General features: G+C 56.6%; 1 protein-coding gene across 3 annotated transcripts in view; it reads left to right on the top strand.

Moving 5' to 3' along the window:
- ITSN1 (intersectin 1) overlaps nt 1-21,898 on the top strand; it is a 208,017-nt gene that overhangs the window by 148,216 nt on the left and 37,903 nt on the right. For 2 of the 3 annotated variants that reach the window (XM_056109218.1, XM_056109217.1), the window contains 5 exons: nt 1,392-1,558; nt 6,673-6,718; nt 8,470-8,591; nt 10,738-10,855; nt 12,428-12,619. In XM_056109218.1, coding sequence (XP_055965193.1) covers nt 1,392-1,558; nt 6,673-6,718; nt 8,470-8,591; nt 10,738-10,855; nt 12,428-12,619 — 645 coding nt within the window. Of the gene's footprint in view, nt 1-1,391; nt 1,559-6,672; nt 6,719-8,469; nt 8,592-10,737; nt 10,856-12,427; nt 12,620-13,163; nt 14,434-21,898 lie in introns of those variants that run through there. The other variant, XM_056109219.1, reaches the window with a different exon arrangement.

Below are 21,898 nucleotides of genomic sequence, written 5' to 3'. Positions count from 1 at the left end.
TTTTTTTTTTTGGTGGGGAGGTGGAGGTGTTTTCCCCACTGCTTTTAGAAGAAGTATAAGCAGACATCTAGGATTCACTGGAGGAGGGTTAGGGGAGAGGTGGAAACCAGAAACATATCTCTGTAAATTGTTTATCTCATCTTGATGTTTGTGGCTCAAGGTCCTCTCTGAAAGTGAGTTAAGGCCCAGCCAAACCAGCTGTTGATGATGAAGGGAAATTTTTGCTGGAGGCAGCCCCTTCCTGCATGCTCAAGGCAGGGAAAGAGCCCACCTGTTAACCAAGGCAGCTGCTAAGATGGATCTGGGCAACGTGCTAATAGGTCTCCATCCTTCCTGCAGTGGAATCCACTGTCATCTTCATTCCATCCACCCAAGGCCAAGCCGGTGTCCCACCCTTTGGGGGCGTTGGGAAGAGGAGGGTTGGCCATATCCAGCAATGCTCAGGGCTGACTCCTGGCTCTGTGCACAGGGGGCACTCCTGGCAGGCTCTGGGCACCCTCTATGGTGTCAGCAATTCAGCCTGGCTTGGCTGTGTGCAAGGCAAGTGTCCCACCCGCCGTACTATTTCCTCTTGGGCCCTGATGGGCCCCTGCCCTCTTTCTTTATTTTTGCTCTTTTTATTTTTAATGAAGAATGTTTAGTTTCACTTTGTGTTCTACCAGCTCTACCCTCCGTGCATAGGACACCAGAGAACATCAGTTACAAATCATGGGGAAAGGTTTCATATAGAAAAGACGAACAGGACTTAACTGAGCTTTGTCACACTGTACCTTGGTACCGCGAGAGTGAGACGCTGGTCCTTACCATGTGATGTATGTGCACGGCCCGCCCCGGCTGCTGGTGTGAATCTATTTTTTGGTGGGGGGGGGGGGGTCCGCACCCACCTTAGGGCTTCCTCCTGGCTCTGCACTCAGGAATTACTCCTGGTAGTGCTCAGGGGACCATATGGGATGCTGGGAATCGAACCCGGATCAGCGACATGCAAGGCAAACGCCCTACCCACTGTGCTGTCACTCCAGCCCCTGCTGGTATAAATCTAAGCCGGCGTTCAGCACCTTTATGATACAAGTCAGGGTGGCCGAGCTGAAGTCTGGGGCAAGATCATCCACCCCGGAAGTCAGAAAACCCTGACACTGCATCACAGGCCTCCCGCCACCCGTGTCTGAGCATTGGTGGACATCCAGGCGCTTTGGGGGTGCCTCTGGTTGGGTCTTCCTGTCCACAGTGAATGCGTTCCCCCGTGCCCGGGCCTGGGCAGCCGCGTTCCCGCCTTCCCTCCCGGGTGACTCTGCCCCTAGCACCCCAATTCGTCAACTTGCTTCTGCGCACGCGGTCTGGGATCTCTGGAAACAATCAAGCTCTCTCCGTATCTCGATATCTCTCCCCACCAGAGTTTATTGCCATGTACACTTACGAGAGTTCTGAGCAAGGCGATTTAACCTTTCAGCAAGGGGACGTGATTCTGGTCACCAAGAAGGACGGTGACTGGTGGACAGGAGCGGTGGGCGCCAAGACCGGAGTCTTCCCTTCTAACTATGTGAGGCTTAAGGACGCTGAGGTGAGTGAGCACCCACAGGGGAATCGGTGAGTGCTCAGGGGGAGCCCATGTGTCCCATACAGGGTGCAGCTGCCACATTCAGATGCAGGCTCCCTCTCTGGGTCCTCGGTCACCTATGGGTGGGTGGGGGTAGGGGATAGACCCCCACCTACCCTCCACAAAGAACAGTTCAGAGCGGAACAGTTCAGAGCGGTACCATGCCCCAGAAACAAAAGTCTCTGGGTCACACCAGCCCCGGAATCTCAGCCGGGGGGCGGGGGGGTGGGGGGACGGTTTCCAGAATGTTCATAGGGGCTGGGCGGGGTGGAGTTCTGTCCTGTGGATGTGAGGCCCTGGGTCCTGGTTCTGAGCACCAGCTCAAAAAATGAATGTCTCAGATCTGCTTCTGCAGCAGGAGGACCCCCCGCAGCAGTACATGAGGGGGTCCTTGTGGTGAGGCCAGGGTGTCAGACAGACTTAACCATGGCGCCAGCAACAGCAGCTCATATCCATCAAACTGCGTTCAGAGGTGGTACTCACTGGCATCAGTACATCAAATGCCAGCATCTTAGGAAGCAGACGCGGGGTCCCCCAGGGCACAGCAGGGGCCCCTGGCAGCCAGCCGGCCTGGCGCTCAGTGAGGGGCTGTTGGTGGATCCCGGTGGTAGAGAGGCAGGGTGGGTCCAGGGTCGCCGGGAGCGGGGACTGCTCACGGTTTCCTGCCAGCCCGCGGACGGGCCAGCTTCAGGCTCGTCTCTCTCCTTCCCAGGCCCAGAGAGAAGCAGCAGGAGTTGGCGGGCCCGCTCCCCAGGAGCTCCTCTCGGCGCTGGTCAGGGCGCCTGGGCTCCGGCCTTGGATTGGGCGGGGCCTGTCGCAGCTGCTATGATATTCCCCCGCCAGCTCTCCTTTTCCCTACTTGTCCCAGGAGCGGTTTGATTTGTTCGGGTTGGCTCTTGGAGTAGCGTTCCTGTTGGTGGTGAAACTTCTTGGTTTTTATTTTCCTTGCCATAGTCTTGAGAGCTGCTTGTGGTTTCTCTCCCCCCACCCACCCCCAGCCCCCAGGCTTTGCCCCTATCTGCCTGCCCTGGGAGCGTCGGTGCCAGCCGGGCAGAATGTCTTCCTCCCCTTCGCAGACCTCTCCAGCTGCCCAGTGGCTCCGATGAGAGTCAGACACGTGGGGGCTGGAGCAATGGTACAGTGGGGAGGGCACTTGCCTTGCATGTGGCTGACCCAGGTTTGATTCCTAGCATCCCTGAGCACCACTGGGAGTAGTTCCTGAGTGCATGAGCCAGGAGTAACCCCTGTGCAGTGTCAGGTGGGGCCTAAAAGCCAGAAAGAAAAAGTCCTCTAGAAGGCCACTCGATGCCTCTTTTGCTAACTGCAGCACTCAAAAGCAGAGAGGAAACAAAAGGGAATGCCCTGCCACAGGAGTGGGGTGGGATGGGGGGGGTGGGGAGGGTGGGAGCGATGCTGGGAGCATTGGAGGAGGAGGGGAATGGGCACTGGTGGAGGGATGGGTGCTCGATCATTGTATAACTGAAACCCACGCACAAAAATTTCTAAGTCTACAACTGTACCTCATGGTGTTTCACTAATAAAAAAAGTCATCTAGACAGTATAGCAGGGGGAGAACTGCTCAGAATAACTTCTGTGTCTCTGCCGTGTGGAAAGTCTCTTGCTGCCCTTTTTGCTTTTATTGGAGGGGGGGTGGGGGCACAGCGGGTGGTGCTCGGGCTGGCTGCTCTTGGTTCCATGCTCCCTTTTCGTGGTGCTAGAGACCGTATTTGATGCTGGGTTCCAACTAGGGTCATCAGAGTGCAAGGCAAGTGCCTTGGCCCCCACTGTCTCTCTGACTCTGGCTGGTTTTTTTGGATCTATCATTCCTTGCGTTGTTTTAGTAAATCATACTTTTTTATTTAAAAAGAAAAGGAATTGTCAGTGGGTTAGAGAAAATTTCACCATGGCTCCCTCCCTTTATTATTATTTTCAAAAATTTTTTCCAGGAAACACATCTATTTTATTTTATTATTTTTCTTTTTTGGGGTCATACCCGGCAATGCACAGGGGTTACTCCTGGCTCTGCACTCAGGAGTTATTCCTGGTGGTGCTCAGGGGACCATATGGGATGCTGGGAATCGAACCCAGGTTGGCCACGTGCAAGGCAAATGCTCTACCCACTGTGTTATCGTTCCAGCCCTACTTTTTTTTCCTGTTTTTTTGTGATGGTTTCACTATTCTTTTTATTTATTTAATTAACAAATTATTTTCTCTCCAATTGCCATGAGATACACAGTCACAAGGCTATTCATGATCAGGTTTCAGTCATACAATCAGGTTTCAACACCCATCCCTCCACCAGTGTTCATTTCCCACCACCAGTGACCCTGGTTTTCCTCCCACCCCTGCCTACCTCTATTGCAGTCTTTCTCTCTCTCTCTCTCTCTCTCTCTCTCTCTCTCTCTCCCCCTCCCCCCCTCCCCCTCTCTCTTTCTCATTTTGGGCATGATGGTTTGCAATACAGGTACTGCGAGGTTCTCTCCTTCACTTACTTCCAGCATGCATTTTTTTGTCCAGAGTGATCCTTTCCAGCTGTTTTTGTCTCTTTAAAGGGAAACTGAAATCCTCAGGTGACTTCTTGACTTCCAGCCTTAGATCCTTAACCCCAGAAGAATTAGCAGTGCTCAAGATTTTTGAACGAACACATCCACTGTCACCTAAGAACAGACATAAATCCCTTAAAGGTGCCTCTCCCTCCTCTGGAGTGGAAGGGTGGAGGGGACCACAGCTGTAAGCTTCTCAACACCCCCCCCCATCCTTCCCCCCGCCAGCCTCACCCCTAGAAATTCCCCCCTGGGCTGAGCACTTCCTTGGCAGGGAAGATTCCAGTCGCCTCCTGAGCCCTGTCCAGCTCAGCCAGCCCTGGGGAGGGGGTCCCCGGAGCCTGTCCCTTGGGCACGGCTTTGTTCTTTGTGGAACACACAGGGTCTCCCCAGCCTGGGCTGGGAAGGGCTCTCCTGCCTGGAGGCCTTTGTTCTGTCCTATAGCTCTGCTTGTTAAAACCAGCACCAGGGGGCCCCGAGGGGTCAGCTGGGAGCGCACACTTTCCCTGGCAAAGGGTGATGGAATTTCAGTCAGCGGAGCCTGGGGGAGTGGGCATGGTACCCACGGTGGGTAAAGAATATGATTGCGCTTACGGTGCCGCTCACTAGTTAATAGGCCTTTATTTTTTGCCTTAATGGGAACTCTTAATTTACTGCAAACCGGGGACTCTGGGTGGCTGGAAATTAATTCAACATCAAGCACTTTGGAATGACAGAAGACAGCCTGGCCCTGCCAGAGAGTCCCGTCGGCTTACTCAGCCGTTTAAAATTCCATGAGTCTCCAAGAAAAGAATTCAGAGCCCAGAGGAATTTTTTTTTTTTTTTTTTTTTTGGCAACACTCGGTTTAGGAAGGAAAAGGTTCCACTTCTAAGGAGGGACCATCAAGCTTGAGAGTGAAATGTGGTGTTTTGAGGCTAGGAGCTGCTCCCAGCACAGAAACACAGGTCTTGCATGCAGGAGGCTCAGGGTTTGGTCCTGAGCGCCCCCCACCCCTCCAACACAGAGCTGGGAGTATCCCCCTGAACCCCCCCCCCCACCTACCCCCCCCCCCCCCCGGGTGTGACTCATAAAGGAGAGAGAGAGAGAGCTTGAGCTTGCAAGCGAAATGTCAGTATTTAAACTGACATTTAAATGCTCTTTCCTCCAGCATGGAGAAATGAGAACCTAATTGGCCCTAAAACCAATGGAGCAGAGCGTGAATATTTTCATGGATTGAATCTGGGCTTGGGTTCAGCAAAGTTGGTGACCACCTACACTTGCTTTAGGGACCTGGGCCACAGTTAATCTACCACTCCCAGGCATCTCCCAAAGTCCTTCACTGCTGGCTAAATTTTGTAGACTTTATTTTACTTTATTTTTTTAATAAAGTTGTTCATGATGATTTATTGCATTCAGTATTCCAGCACCAATCGCACCACCATTGTACCTTCTCTCCACCATTATTTCCAATATTCCCAACTGCTACCCAAGCCTGCCCCCAATAGCAGGCCCTAAATAATTTATTTTGTATTGCTTGTTATGAATAATTCGCTAAAAATGATCAAAAAAAGGGTTTCCTTAGAAGAAAGTGTGTGAAGATTGTTGTATTTCATCCTGGAGCCATTAAGCCTTTGGATAAGAGATTACTAACATGTTGTTGCAGGTTGAGCCTTGTGTGCTAATATTTTCTTAATCGAGATTGGCTGCCTTCTCCTTTACACCCCATCCAGTGTGGTGTGCTGCTTCTGGTACATCAGTGGCATAGAGTCTGAGATGTCGCTCCAGAAATTCAAAACTTTTGAATGGGGTGATTCAGCTGGACTTAAATTTTTAACTGGATGGTGACTTTCAGGTCCAGATGCATCTCTTCAGCTTTTTGCTCTCTTTTGAAATTTATTTATGAGCCTCTGGATCATGGCCGGTTAATGAGCTTAGATGGGGCGCCAGAGGCAGATTATTCACTGGGGCCAGAGTGATGGTACAGTGGGCAGAGTGCTTGCCCTGCATGTGGCCAGCCTGTAGTTCGATCCCCGACCCCCCCCCCCCCCCGTATGGTCCACCAGGCTCCGGCAGGAGTTATTTCTGAGCATGACCCCACCAAAAGAAAAAACCTGTTTCCTGCCCCCCCCATCTACCATCTACCATGGAGCATGAGGAAGCAGTGTGTTCCCCCAAAACAAGCCAAGGGGGGTTTGGGGCTGGGGCAGGGTTGTGTGTTTTGTGGTCGGGTTCTTGGTTTTGGGTTTTTTTGGGGGGGAGGGGTTGGTAGAGCAAAAGTCTCTTCTTTATTGAGACAACTCAGAAAGATGTGAGAGGCAGTAAGGAGAAAAGTAATGAGTTCGAGAGACAACCCAGGCTGCTCCAGAGCAGAAATAAGCGAAGAGACATAGAGAGGAGCGAACAAGATGCGTGTGTAGGGGCGAGTGTTCGCCCCAAGAGTGAGCCCGAGTGAAGGGTCTATGGGGAAGACCCTCGGAGTTTCACTGCTCTGTATTTTAAAGCTATCTGGGCTCAGTGCTTTGGTGTGCAAATGAGACCTTCTGCTCTTTTTGAAGGGTGCTGGGACTTCGGGGAAAGCCGGCAGTTTGGGGAAGAAGCCGGGTAAGTGTCTAAGCCCCGCGCATCCTTCGCCGGGTGGACAGCACCGGGTGTCATTTCACCGGGTCCCCAGGGACAATGGGAACTAGCAGCACAGACGGGGCTGGGGGGCTTTCCAGCAGGCTCACAGGGAAGGCTCAGAAAGTCTTCCCCTCGATACCCCCGGACCTTTGCAGCATCCCCCAGAATCCCACACAGCAGCAGAGAGAGGAACTGGCAGCGGGCGGGTGTAACAGGTGTTTCCCCCCCTCCTCCCTGACTCTGGGGCACAAGAATTCCTCCCAGAAGTCCTCATGTGTATGTGTGGGGTGTGTGTGTGTGGGGGGGGGGGTAATGCCATGTATCCCCACCCACTCACAGGGCACAGGAATCCTGCCTTGTGTGTATGTGTGTGTATGGGAGGGGGGTCATGTGTATCCCCTCCTGGGGCACAGGAATCCCAGCCCTGAATCTCATCTCTGCCTTCCCAGGAGAAGCCCTGTTGTGAGCTGTTACTCAGGGGCTAGGGCCCTCACAGTGCCCTTGGAGGCTTGTAGGTGGGAACATGGGGCCTGGAGGGCATGTGGGGGGCCACTGGCCAGGGCACGGGTCATGCTTGAAGCAGCAGTGAGCCGTGGCTGCTCTCCAGACCGGAGACTCGGGGTGTGGCGCTGGATGTGGGCGTGTTGGGGAGGAACAGCTGCTCCCGCCAGAGCCCTCCCTGCCGCCCCCCAGGCTCTGAGAGATGTCCAGGAGTGAAGGTGCTTGCCCAGTATGTGGTCGCTCCCAGTTCCGTCCCTGAACACAGAGCCAGGAGTAAGCCCTGAGCACTCATAAAGGAAGTAAAGGAAGGGAGGTCTGTCTTTTCATCTTTCTATCCCTCCCTCTGTCCCTCCCTTCCTTCCTGCCTTTATTTTCCTTTTTGGGTCACACCCAGCGATGCACAGGGGCTACTCCTGGTTCATGCACTCAGGACTTACTCCTGGCCGTGCTCGGGAGACTATATGGGATGCTGGGAATCGAACCCGGGTCGGGCCGCGTGCAAGGCCCTACCCGCTGTGCTATCACTCCAGTCCCTCTTCCCGCCTTCTTTCCTTCCTCCCTCCCCCTCACCTCCTTCCTTAAAAGGATTTTGGAGGAAGTAGAATACTTTGGCCTGGATTGTTTCTAGAAGATACCCAGAGCAGTCCTGTCCCTCCGGACACACCAGGGTCCATTCAGGGGTTTTGTCCTCATGCTCAGCCTGGGCTGCCAGAAGATCTGTCCCCTCCGCATCTGCCCTGTGGCTCTGCTGACACCATCCCCGGGTTTCTCATACAGGGATTGGGGTGTGACCCAGTGATGGTCCCTGGGCCGCAGTGCTGCTGTGGCCTCATGCCCCCTTACCAGGCGCCCCTCTGGCTGGAAGAAGTGACCACACGTAGGCGTGACCCCCGGCCTGTGACTCCGGCACAGCCCCTCAGACACCACAGCCCTTCTGACACCCACAGCCCCCCCTGAGCCCATGACGCCCCTCACACCCACAGCCCCCCAAGTCCACGATGCCCCTGACACCCACGGCCCCCTGAGCCCACGATGGCTCTGATACCACGACCCCCTGAACCCACAATGCCTCTGATACCAATGACCCCCCGAGCCCACGACACCTCTGACACCCACGGCCCCACAAGCCCATGGCACCTCTGACACCCACGACCCCCCCACCCCAGAGCCCATGACGCCTCTGACACTCACAGCCCCCCAAGCCCACGATGCCACTCTGTCTTGTCTTGCAGAGATCGCCCAGGTCATCGCTTCCTACGCAGCCACCGGCCCCGAGCAGCTGACGCTGGCCCCCGGGCAGCTGATCCTGATCCGTAGGAAGAACCCTGGCGGCTGGTGGGAGGGGGAACTGCAGGTGCGCCCGGGCTGGGGGGCTCCTGGGGGGAGGGGCCTGAGCCACACAAGGAGGGACACACACGGGGTGGCCCGAAAGGGCATTAGCTGTTTCTAATGCCACAGCTACACACTGTCATGTGGAGGTGTGTGCACCTGTGTGATTGTTGTGTGTGAGCGTTGTGCCTGTTGTGTAAGCATGTGTGGTCTTTTTGATTGTGTGTCTGTGTTGGTCTGTGTCAGTGTGTGTGTGAACGTGCGTTGTCTGTGCGAGCGTGTGTCTGTGGGCATGCATTAACTGTGTGGGTGTGTGTTCTGTGGGCATGTTACCTGTGAGTTGTTGGTGTGGGTGTGTCAGTGGGCGTGGGTCTGTGTGCTTGTGTTTGGTGCTTCAACCCGTTTTGCTGGGACCAGCTTTGATCTGCAGGGAGGATCCCGCTGTGGGGACCGACCATGCCCGGGTCAGCAGTTCAAATATCAAGAGTGAGAAGGGCGTGGTGAGGTCTGGGAGGAAACACTTTTTTCTTGGCCAGTGTGGAAGTCCTCGGGGTGGAGTGTCCACCCCCAGCCTGTGAGGGCCGAGTGGGAGGAAGCGGGTATGACTGGACGGTGGACTCCATGTCCTGCTCTGGAGACAGGGCGCCCTCTGTTGGCCACGTCCCCACTGTCTCAGTCGGTGGTTCACCCCCAGAGAACAAGGGCTTCAGCAGGCCTGTTGGCCACCTTGCCCTGTGCCTCACTGGAGGGGCAAATGCCACCCTAGGTGCTGACTGGTGCCCGTGTCAGTCCTGGGCTTGGCCCTAGCTTCCCTGCGTGGGTCCCGTCTCTCCAGAGTCAGACCCAGCCACTCTCCATGCCAGGCTGAGGAGCGGCTGACACTGTCCCATGGGAGCGTGGCTGACCAGCCCCTGGGCATTCGTGCCCTTGGAGACCCGGCGAGGCAGCAACCAGCCAAGAGCAGAGTCCCTATCAGGCCCATGGGCACTCGGCCCCGAGGAGGCGCCAGCCACCAACTGAGTCACATCGGGATCTAGTTTTCACCCTTAGACCGAGGGACTCTGTCCCCTGCAACTCCAGGAATGGGAAGTGGGGAAGGCTGGTGCAGCCGTGCAAGGGTCCGCAGTGAGTTCCAGGGCCCCCAGATCAGAGCTCGAAAGTGACCGGAGGGGAGACCTGTGTCTACCACCTGCAGCTGTCCCCAAAAGCAGCTGTTTTTTCACAGGGCCTTGTTTCTGATTGTGATGTGTATGCATGTATACATGTGTGCACATATGTATGCATGTGTGTGCATGTAAGTGCGTGCATGTGTGTGCATGTTTGTTCACATGTGTGCACACTCATGTGTACATGTTTGCATGTGTGTGCGTGTCTGCGTATGCACACATTGTATGCACGTGTGCGTGCCTGTTTATGTGTATGTGTGCCCAGGCATGTCCACTTTTGCATGTTCATATGTGTCAGTTCATGTGCACGTGTGTCCCCTGTGCATACCTGTGAGTGTCCATGTATCTCTGCATGCATGTAACACCACATGTGTCCATGTGTGGGTGCTTACATTGTCGTGCGTCCTGGCTAGATGGCATTGTGGGCATCTCCAATGAATAAATGGATGAACTGGGGCAGTGGGTGAGCGTGGCCCCCACCCAGAAAGGCTTAGTCACCCGCCCTTTCCCATCACCCTTGGCTGGTCATCCACACCTGGTTTGGAATTCATTGGAAGTGAAGTTGCCAAGAGCAGCAGGGGCAAAGGTGGCTGTCGCCAGGCTGTGACCAGCCAGGTTTGGAAGCAGTGCCCCCTGGTGGACTTCTCACCTCACCCCTGCCACCACCCTTTGACTTGGGGTTCACACTTGGGTCGGTCACTCAGCCACACTTTCTTCCTGGGGCCCTGCCTGGAATAGTGTAGCCAAGTGCCTCGGGGTGAGGGGTGCCCAGGAGGCGCCCATGGAGATGGCCATCCCGAAGTCCTCGTTGCGGCTCTGCAGAGCCCCTGCTGTCCCGGCCTCCTGGCCTCCTCTGGACAGCCAGGTCCACGCGTCCCGAGCGTCTGGACCCCGCTGGGGGCTTGCTTCCCCCCAGAACCCCCCGCATCGCGGCTGTTCGAGGACTTTGTAACAGGGTGGGGGCGCCAACCTTTCCAACCCTCCCTTCCCTTCCTGTCCCGCCAGGCACGAGGGAAGAAGCGACAGATTGGCTGGTTCCCGGCTAACTACGTCAAACTCCTAAGCCCCGGGACCAGCAAAATCACCCCCACGGACCTGCCCAAGCCCGCGGCATCCCCAGCAGGTGAGCGCTCCACTGGGGTGAGGACAGGGCTGGACAGCGCTGGGTGGGAGGGAGCCTGCACAGCCCCCGATGGCAGGAAGCCCCTCTCCTCCGGGCCGGGCCCAGCAAAACCCTGACCGGAACTGGCCCCCAAGGGGCTTTCAACACTAAGACCTTCAAGCCAGGCTTTTCTCGTTTTCCTTCCAGCTATTTAAATCGGAGTGGGGGGACCAAGCGGCTGTGGGGGCGGGGGGATGGGCCTTTGGTACTTTGACACTGCAGGTAGCAGAGGGCTTCCCTTCCAGGGGTCTGCACCCTCTGGCCCCCTGCACTTCAAACAGCTCAGGACAAACAGAGGGCTCACGGCTCCAGCAGGGTGACTTTCAGATCACAGCACCCACATGTGATGCTTCAGTGATGTTTGAGATGGGGGAGCGGGGGGATGGGGGGCTTGGGGAGCAGAGAGCTGCTTGGGGGTTTTCAAGCCGCCACTATGCGGCAACAGCTCACTCCGGGACTTGCTGCCATCCCGGTGAAACCAGATGCATGCTGGGAAGGAAGGAGGGTGTCTGGCGAATTTGGGGGGCTCCTTCTCGTCCCTCTCTCCCCACTGGCCCTCCTGGCTGGGGGCTCTGGCCAAGTGGACAGAGGGCTGGAGTGGGGGGCAGTCAGCCAGCTCATCCTGCCCTGGGAGGGGTGGGAGGATAGGAAGCTGCAGCCACCATTTGCGGAAAGGAGCCCATCAGCTGGAGAATTGGGGTACAGGGAGGGGGGAAGGATCGAGACCCTTGTCAGGGCTGGTGACAGAGGGCTCAGTGTGCAGGCAGAGCCGGACTGTGGGGGGTGGGAAGGCGCAAACAGGGATACCTCCTCAGCCAGAGGGAAAGTAAGAAAAAAAACAGGGAGGGGCTGGAGCGATAGCACAGGGGGTAGGGCATTTGCCTTGCACGCGGCTGACACGCGTTGGATTCCCAACGTCCCGAGCACGGCCAAAAGTAAATTCCCTAAGCACTGTCGGGAGTAAATACCTGACTTCTCTCCCCATTTGGTACTAATTTGATACTAATGATCATCCACTTTAAAAGGGGGGGAGGGTGGCAGGGGGCTGGAGAGATAGCACAGCGGGTAGGGCATTTGCCTTGCACGCGGCCGACCCAGCTTCAATTCCCAGCATCCCATATGGTCCCCTGAGCACTACCAGGGGTGATTCCTGAGTGCAGAGCCAGGAGTAACCCCTGTGCATCGTCAGGTGTGACAAAAAAGCAAAAGAAGGCGGGGGAGTGGGGGTGGGGGTGGAGGAATTCAGGTGTTGAGACACCCGCCTGACTGCACGCGGCTGACCCCAGTTCCATCCCCCAACATGGCCTCAGGTCCCTCGGAGTCCTGCCAGGAGTGACCCCCTGAGCATTGCCGGGGAATGGCCCCCAAAACATAAGAGGGGGTTTTGGAGGATCCCTCTCCCCCCAATCCACTGCGGCCCTCTGGCACAGAGCAGACTGCTGGCCCCCTGGAGAGGGGAAGAGCACAGAAAGGAGAAGGTGGCGGCCCTAGGCAGGGTTGGGGGTGCCGGGCTCACGCCGCCATCTCCCGCAGTGTGCCAGGTGATCGGCATGTACGACTACACGGCGCAGAACGACGACGAGCTGGCCTTCAGCAAGGGGCAGCTCATCACCGTCCTCAACAAGGAGGACCCCGACTGGTGGAAGGGTGAGGCCAACGGCCACGTGGGCCTCTTCCCATCCAACTACGTGAAGCTGACCACGGACATGGACCCCAGCCAGCAATGTAAGTGCCCGGCGGCGCCCGCGGGCCCCCAGCCACCCACCCCCGGGCTCTGAGGGCCAGACGTGCAGCCGCGCTGACCCCAGCTCTGCCCAGCTCCGAGCCCCGCAGACCTGCCGGCGAGATCCTCGCTGTGCCCCCCACCCCCACCCTCGGGCACCCCCACCCCCACCTCCGCTGCCCACCGTCTCTTTGATGACCTTCAGTTCCATGCGCGACCTGTAGCTCTGGGGGGCAACTCCCCTCTCTCCTTCCACTCCTTCTGTGGCATGCCCCTCCCCCCTCCTCCTCCCCATCCCACCTCCCCACCCCCCCCACCCCCCGTCCTTCTTTTTCTCCCTTCCTCCCTCTCTCCAACCCCCTTTTTTCTTGTTCTTTTTTTTTTTTTTTTGGTTTTTTGTGGTCTTTTTTTCTTTTTTTTTCCCCCTTTGGAAAAAAAAATCATTTTGGCTCCACGCTGTCAACACGCCTGACTTCATTTTCCTAGCTTGAATTTGGCTCATTGTTTTTGTTTTTTGCTTATGTGTTGTTTTCCTCCTTTTTCTAGGAATCATATGTTGTCCATCCCCCCCTCTCAGGCTTGAAAGTCCTCAAAGAGACCCCACTGTCCCATGTCACTGCCCAGAGGGATGATGGGAGATGCAGCCTTGACTGCGGCTGCCAGCACGGGCCCCTCCTGCCTTCTGAGCAGAAGACCCACTGCCAAGCAGTGACCTCACTTGACCTTAGCTGCATGCCATGGCAATGTTGAGTCATTCCTGCAGACACAGAAGCCAGCAAACAATCCAGTTGCAAAAAAAAAAACAGAAACGCTGGGTAGTGGGTCCTTTTGTGGCTTTCCTGGTTGACTCCGGCGGACGTTACGCCCCTACCCCACCCCCCTCCCCTCCACCTCGGTACCCGGGCCAGCCCATATGTGCTTTCCATAGCACGGGGAAGCGATCTTAAAATAGATGCTGCGTTAGTCCTTGAATGAAACAAAACAAAAACCCGCCCGCCACCACTGACTCTTGGCTGCTTTTTGGTTTTGCAAAAAGACCCACTACCGAGGAATGCTGCATGTGCTATTAAAAACAAAACAAAAAAAAAAAAAGAAAGAAACGAAAGGAAAAAAATGTTCCAAATGTCTATAAATCTGAGACTTGCCCACTGGGTGCCCCCTCCCCACTGATGTGTGTAGTCTGGTCCGGCGGGGGCTGCGCGGTGTCTGTCCTAAGAAGGAACCGGCCGGAGCCCACGTGGCGTTGTGCGTGTTTGTCTGTACCCGCTGTACTTTGTGAAGCATGTCACGATTCGTCCTGTACCTGGGAACCGCGGCCGGAGCCGCCAGCCCGTCCGTCCCAGGCGCTGATTTCACAAATCGCGTCCATCCCCTTCCGGCCTCGCGACCTGGTGGCCTTCTGGGGACAGCACCTGTGTGTCTCAGATTTATCTGGTGGAGTTGGTGTTTTTGGTGGGGTCGGGGGAGCCGGGCAGGGAAGGGTAGTGGGGTCCAGACCAGACGTCACCCGTCGAACTTACTCTTCATGGAATTCTATTTTTTTTTTTCTTTGAACAAGTTAATTCTCTGGACAAGAAAGAATGTATAGAAGGCTCCCTGCAATTAATTCCAATGTTTACATTTTTTTTTTAAAAACCTAGACTGTGGAATTTCTACAGATTAATATGAAATGGAACTAAGGTCCGAGTCTGTGTTTAAATGTATGGTAGCGACGCCACGTTTGTCTTTTTTAAACGCTAGTCGGGGAAATTTTCAGCCCACAAACAGACCCACCATGGGCGGCCCAGCCAGCAAGGGTGGGGGGAAGCAGGAGGGGGCGGTGGGCACACAGTCCCCCCCCACCATTGTTACTAACGACTCTGGAGTCTGTAGTTCCCTGGAGTGTGGCCGTCGCTCCCTGCAGAGCCGGTGGGCGGGGGGGGGGGGGGTGTCCCGGGGGAGGGCCCCCACCCAAGGGGGCGCGTCAGTATTTTCACGGAAATGAATGTAAAATACTATAAATATACGAACCCGCGGCTTTAACAACTGTAATACACCCTCTGGAATTAGTTCCGTGTATAGACAATTAAATTCTTCATATAAAAGTCAGACGGAAACGTGTCTCGTGTGTGCCTGGTGTTGGAGCCGAACCGTGCTCGTTCACGTCGGTTGGTCACAGGTCCCCTGGGTAGTGCCGACCTCACCCCAGCCTCAGAACATCCCTGCCTCTCTCCCGGCTGATGCACCCCTCCCCCGCCACCCCCCAACCCCACACCCTGGTCAGTGTCTCTGGATTCAAAAGACCAGAACAAACGACCACCCACTTTAGCCAGGGGTGTTGCATCGGGCACCATATGTTTTCGGTTGTGTGATTTGACTCTGTGTGGGACATTTCTCTGAAACACCAATCAGCATAACGTCCCCCCTCCCCCTCCCCAAATCATGACCCAGGCCAGGTTCTAGTAAAAACACTTCTCCCTGTCCCGGTGTCCTCCATCCATACCCCTCACGCCACGCTCTTGGCCATTCGGGAGAAATTGACTCCCGTGGGCCAGAAAGATTAGGACAGAGATTAAGGTGTTTGCCTCGCATGTGGCTGGCCCTGGTTCCATCCCCAGCACTCCCATAGGGTATCCTGAGCACCAGTGGGCCTGGCCCCCAAACTACACACATGACCGATAAACCCGCGTCCACGCTGGCCACCGGCCCCACCGTGTCTGCGAACTTCGTCTGTGTCTCTGCCTCGAAGCTGAAAAGCCTTTTCCTTTCTCGATCTATCAAGGACTTTCGGGGAGAGCCCCCATGGAGGGGGGGGGCATGCCCCTCGGTCGGTACTCGGGGTCCTCAAACTCATGGAGCTCACATTCTGGGGGGCAGACCAGAGCCATCACCCCGTCTGGGCTGTGTGTGACGTGGGGGTACATTCTGTAAGGGTTAGCGGGCTGCAGGGAGCGGAGCCAGGGGAACCCCATGTGTCCAGAGCAGAGATGGGAAGAGGATGAGAAGGGCCGAAGGTGAATCTGGGAAGAGGCGATAGATGGCTCCAGGTCAGTTCCTGCTCAGGCTGGAGCTGGGTGGAGGTGAGAAGGCACTCGGCCAACACCCTAAGGAGCTCCATCCCCCGGGACCCTGTCGCCTGCAGAAAGAAGGCCTTCTCCAGCCTTGATTTGAGCTATAAGGACCAGGGCATCCGTGTCTCATGTCTGCTGCACAGAGCAGGCTCCTGGCTCGCGTCTGCAAAGCCTCCTTCTTGCTGTTGGTGTCAGATGAGCATATCCGGTCACCCCGGGGCTTCTCAGCTGGAGGTGATGCCCCCAGCCCGGAGTCGGGAGAGTCAGGGATGCCCCCCACCTTGGGTTTTGATTGACCTGGTTTCGATCCCTGGCACCACACAGGGTCCCTACTGAGGACACCCTGAGTACCGCCAGGTGTGGCCCCAAACAAAGCAATGAGCAAGGGTTTGAAGGATGAAGGGGGTTGGAGAAACACTCCAGTTCCCAGTCTCGGTGCCTGACATCACTCTTGGGTGCTTTCTTGGGGTGGGGGTCCCTTTCTCTTTCGAGGGCTTCCCCCCACCCCATCCCCTTTGTACGGGGCAGCTCCAGGGTTCTCAGGAGGAGGCCCAGGATTCTGAGGTGTCAGAAGAGCAGCCACAATCCCCTAATTCTGTCTCCAGACAATTCCAACCACCACTGCTAGAGGAAAAAAAAAAAAAACATTTCTTTGCTTCTTGCAAACTTCAAGAGCTCATCCTCTTCTTCCTCCTGCAAAACACCGGAGAAAGCTGTGACGGACGCGCTGCTGAATCACTGAACACCCTCCATCCGCCTCAGCAGGATGCAGGGCACAACTCGAAAACGCCATCGTGGGGAGGCCGGCGCTGGGAGCTGTGACTCTCGTCCCCCCAACACAGAACTGCTCTGTGGTGCCGGCTGCCGGAGGGCGCCTCTCCTCCATTTCAGAGGTGTTCCAGCCCTTTCTGGAAAGTTCTAGTCATGCGTGCTGGTGTATGTGAGGACAGCCAGCCTGTCATGGGCATACACAGTCTGTCACGGGGGCAGCAGGGGTGAGGTCAGGTGCGCCCCAGAGGGCAGACTGCATACCTGCCCCCCCACAAAGCTTCAGTGATGTCACCAGACAAGTGTCCCTGAGGCCCGGCCTGTGCTGGTCCTCAAGGCCAGTTAGAGCCTCCTTGGGGCATTTTCTCCTCCCTGCCCTCGGGAGTGCTGTGTCCCTCTGTCTCATGGCCCCCCTGCCCACACAATCGCGCACACAACCGCGTGGCTGCCTTCTTCCCACACCTGACCCAGAGTCGGGGAATGGCAGCTGGGGAGGAAGTGACGTCACTGCAGGGAGGTTTCCTGAGGGTGACCTGTGAGTGGGCCCCACGGGTGGCCCAGTGCAGAGCAGCTGTTGGGATGTGCTTGGGACAAGAGGGCTGGAAGGAAGTTTCCGGGGGTTCACCCGGCCCCAGCTGGAGCCCTGATGGACAAGCTCCCAGGGGCTCCCCTCACCCTGGTCCCAGTGACCACAGCCACATGACACAGGCTAGTCCACACGGTCCTGACCGTGAGCCCACCCTGGAGCTGTCCACTGTGCCCTCCCTGGTCCCCTTGTGGCCTGCTCCGAAGCGTCTATGGGCAGGGATCCAGCCCCCTCACTGAGCTCAGGGCAACGTGGGGCAGGGACACCCCCCCCCCCCATCCAGTTCCATCAGAGGCCGAGAGCCAAGCACAGGGCGGCCCTGGGCCACCTCGAATCCTAGCTCTGCTGCCCCATACTCGGTTCTCTCCCCGGCCTGGCTGATGCTTCTCATCAGTTCCTCGCACATCTTTGCCTTCTCGGGACGGGCGAGGAAGGACTCACACGCTCACCCCCACCCCCACCCCCACCCAGTGTCTTCCCACAGGAACCCAGGGCTGCTGGTGGCTGGTGTGTGTCTTCAGACGTCCAGAAAATACTCCTGACCCATGCCCCTAAATGTGCCGGGACCACCAGGGCTTGGGGCTACAATCCCAGCTGTGGGGGCTCATGGCTGACTCTGGGGTTGTCCTGGAGGCCCAGGCAATGCGCGAGGCCTCACCATGAGGACTGGTGCCCTGCGGCATCCCGTGAGAACCCATCATGCATGGTGCTACCCCTGCAGATTCACCAGAAAAGATAGAAACATTCTTCCCCCAAGACGTGTGCCAGCAGTGTGGGGGGCTTATTGCTGGGTTATTGGTTATTTTTTTGTCTCGTTGTTTGGAAGCCATGCCCAACAGTTCTCAGGGCTTGCACTCAGGGATCACTCCTGGCTGTGTTCGGGGGTTCCTAGGGGGTGCTGGACATCGAACTTGGGTCAACTGCATGCAAGGCAAACAACACACCCTGCTGAACTATGACTCTGGCCCCTGTTTTTGTTTTGCTTTGTTTAAAGAAACAATCCACCTTGGATAAGGGACATCAGTGTTGGGGACAGGGCTGTCCTATTTCTCTGGAGCGGTCACCCCCACCCACCACCCACTCAGCAACACGGGGGAGCTGATTCCCTTCTGGTCCTGCACCCCGAGGTGCTGCCCTGGGCCTCCAGCAGGGGCAGCAGAGCCACGCTGGACCCTCCTCTTGGTGTTCTGAGACCCTGTGGGAAAGCCCACACATCAGCCTGGCCTCACCCCTGGCCTCATCCTTGGGACAGATGCTTCTTTTTGGTTGGTTGGTTTGGGGGCCACACCTGGTAGTGCTCAGGACTTAGTCCTGGCTCTGCACTTGCTCAGGGATCATTCCTACAGAGATGGAACCCAGACTAGCCGTGTGCAAGGCAAGCGTCCTCCCCGCTGGAGTGTTGCTCCAGCCCCTCAGGACAGACGCTTCTGCCATCCTGCCCTCCCCTCTCTCCGCTCATATCCGAGGCACTGGACATTACCTGCATTGCCTATTGGAACATGGAACTCGCTGACATTCCTGTGCCCAGTGAACACCACAGTCAGTAGGAACCGGAGCAGCGGAATCTCCCAGGCGTGATGGACGGCAGCAGCATTGGGGATGGCCCCGGAAGGCCCCAGAGTGTGGACACAGGAAGAAACACATTCTCCAGGCCCCAGAACAGCATGTGCAAAGGCCCAGGGGTGGCTATGTTCCTCCCATGGATGCTTCATCTCCCCACTGTCTCTGCTTTAGACTTGCTGTCTTGTAGCCCTAAGCGCCAACAACTCCTGCTTAAAGCCGCTGTATGTGCATGTGGGGAAGATGGGGGTTCCCTGTCCTCAGGAAAATAAAGGCCCTTAACTTGTCTGTGAGGCCTCCCTGTTCTCCCCGTCTCTCCATGCCTGTATGGACTTGAGCTTGCCCACATCTCAGCTGGCTCTGCCCCAGGCATCCTCTGGGAAGTATCTAGAAGCCTGGTGTGATCTCCAGCATTGAGATACAGGGCAAGAGCTGTACCCCGGGCTCAGGCGTGCAGGAGCGATGCAGGTGCCCTGAGGGGGGCGGGGGCAGTGGGGTCCGCGGGGCGGGGCTCATTCTCCCCCTGCTGCATTCCTTTTTTGCTTTTTAATTTTTGCGTCACACCCAGCAGTGCACAAGGGTTACTCCTGGCTCTGCACTCAGGAATAATTACTCCTGGCAGTGCTCAGGGGACTATATGGGATGCTGGGAATCGAACCCAGATCAGCTGAGTGCAAGGAAAATGCCCTCCCCACTGTGCTATCGCTCCAGCCCTCCCGCATTCCTTCTGCTTCTTCCTGCTCCTCTTGAGTCACTGCAGTGACCCCCACGTACTGGACTTCCCTCCTGAAAACTTGCCTGACTCTCTGATGCATGAGGGAGAGGCTGGCCACGGCGGCCTCCCCAGCTTCATCTTCACCTTGGAGGCGCGTGACTTAACCTCCCCACTTTGCCTGCTCTCGACGGAGCCACCCTGATCTCACCATCTCCCCAGAAGCCTTTGTGGGTTTGTGCGGCCGTGTTCAGGGCTTACTGCTGCGTCTGCTTTCAGGGGTCACTCCTGGCGGGTCTCAGAGAACCCTATGGGATGCCGGGGATTGAACCTGGGTCGGCTGCTTGTGAGGCAAGTGCCCTCCCTACTGTGCTATTGCTCCAGCCCCTCCGGGTCAGGCCAAGCCACTGATGGGCTTGAAATACCCCTAGTCCAGAGCCCAGCCCACGCTCCCCCCTCCTCCTCCCTTGCCAAACCCCTGGGTGCTTCCTCAGGCTGGGGAGGGGGTGAGAAGTGGACAGATATGGTACAATTATCTGTCACTGTGAACCCCCGAGGGACAAGGCAGCCCCTGAGGATAGACCCCCCCCAAGCCGGTCAGGTGTCACATGATGCACTGTAACCCCACTAGCTTGGGCCAGAACTGTCCTCACATGCACAGATGGCCTCACTCTGCCCCCCAAGGGTTCAGAGTGGACAGCCCTGCGTGGTTTACGGTACCCCCAACCCAGCCCTGAGGGCTCAGACACGTCACCACATCCAGGGGCCCCTCTGCTTAGGGTCTAACCCCCACTCACACCTCGCCGGAAGTTCCCAGCTGCCAGAGAAGGCCCAGCCAGCAGTGGCTCATGGGAGACCAGCCATATTCCTGTTCCCGGACCCACCCTGAAGCCAATGGACATAGGCGGGGATGACTTCTGTTCCCCCAACCCTGCTAGCATGGATGGCAAGATCGGGGGACCACAGGGCATGAGCTGAAAATTTCCCGGGACCCTCGAGTTTCTTGTGGAGGGGTGAAGGGAGGGACAAGCATGACGGCATCTGTCCCCCTGGGCTGCCCAGAGCTGGTCTGTACCCGAATCTACCCCCTGCCCTGGCAGGGGCCACCCTGGGGCCAATCACCAGCCAGGATTGTCCTGAGGACACCAGCAGTGCCCAACACCCCATGTCCCGGCCTTCAGGGGTGACGGGGAGAGCAGCGGGTCTGTCTCATCTGGGCAAAAACCTCTGCCTCCATTCCCCACCCCTCACAGCTGATGCCCAACTCACCTGTGTGTCTGGGTGACCCATCCTGCTCTGGAGATGGAGCCTGTGGGAGTGGGGGGGACAGCCGGGAGCAGGGGTGACTCTGGAGGGACCGTAGCTGTGCTCCCATGAACCTTAGCGACGTGACCTGCTCAGGGCTGGCCCAGGGGCTCCTGGGTGTGTCCCCCGGGAGTCTGTCTCCCCAAGTGTCCTGGACTTTATTATTATTTTATTATTATTATTATTATTATTATTATTTTGCTTTTTGGGTCACACCTGGCAATGCACAGGGGTTACTCCTGGCTCATGCACTCAGGAATTACTCCTGGCAGTGCTGGGGGGAGGGACCAAATGGGATGCTGGGAATAGAACCCGGGCTGGCCGCGTGCACCTCTGCCCCCCAAAAAATTAACACCAGAGCACAGACTTGGGGTGAGAAGAGACTCTGGTGCTAGGTGCCAGGCTTTGAGCCTGAGCCCAGTGAGGCCCAGGAAATGCCACTTAAGACTCAGGCACTTGGCAAGACTGCTCAACCCTCCTCTGTCACTGTCCCCCAGCCCTGTTCTGAGCCGGATGGTGTCTACAGCCCAAACCATCTGCAGAAGCCCCAGAAGCCAGTGCCTGGGAATGCAGCTGGTGTAGAGATGGAGCTCGCCAGAAGCCACGGGGGTCACCCCCAAGCCGCCAAGGGCTCCTGGGAGAGGAGAGTCAGACCTGGTCGCCAGTTGCAAGAACACCGGGGACACAGAGAAGGGAGTGTCTGCCCGCCCCCTGCCCGCATGGGAGACATCCCCCAGAGGCATCAGATGCGCTGACACCTTCATCATGATTCTACCATACTCCGCCTGTAATGCTGACTTCCGTTAGGATTACTCTGGATCATGCAGGATCTAGTGCAGAATTGCACTGGTTTTCGTCTGCCATGGATTGACAGAGACTTTTTTTTTTGTTTCTTCCTTTCTTCTTGTTTTTGTTCTTGTTTGGGTCTTTTTGGGAGTCCACAGCAGGCAGTGCACAGGACTTTTCCTGGCGCCGCGCCAGGGGTTGCTCCCCAGGGGGCACTGGAGACCATGTTGAACTGGGAGATCCAGGGTGCCGGGGATTGAACTGGAGTCGGTCATGTGCAAAGCGCCTGCCTCCATTCCTGTGCTCACTCTCTGGCCATTATTATTACTGTTGTCATCGTCGTTAATTTTCCCCCACAGAGCCAGGGATGGAACCTGAGGCCTCACACCTGCAAGGCAGACGCTTCTCCTCCGAGCTCCTTCTCTTCTTAATGCAGTGTCTCTTGGTTCCTTGTGTGCGCCAAGGGGAATAAAACCAGCCTGTAAGCAAGTATGTGTCCTTGGATTCTGACATC

The sequence above is a fragment of the Sorex fumeus genome, unplaced genomic scaffold (genome assembly GCF_029834395.1).
Source record: "Sorex fumeus unplaced genomic scaffold, SorFum_2.1 ptg000265l, whole genome shotgun sequence".
NCBI classification, from domain to species: domain Eukaryota; kingdom Metazoa; phylum Chordata; class Mammalia; order Eulipotyphla; family Soricidae; genus Sorex; species Sorex fumeus.
This window is presented reverse-complemented; position numbering and strand designations above follow the sequence as displayed.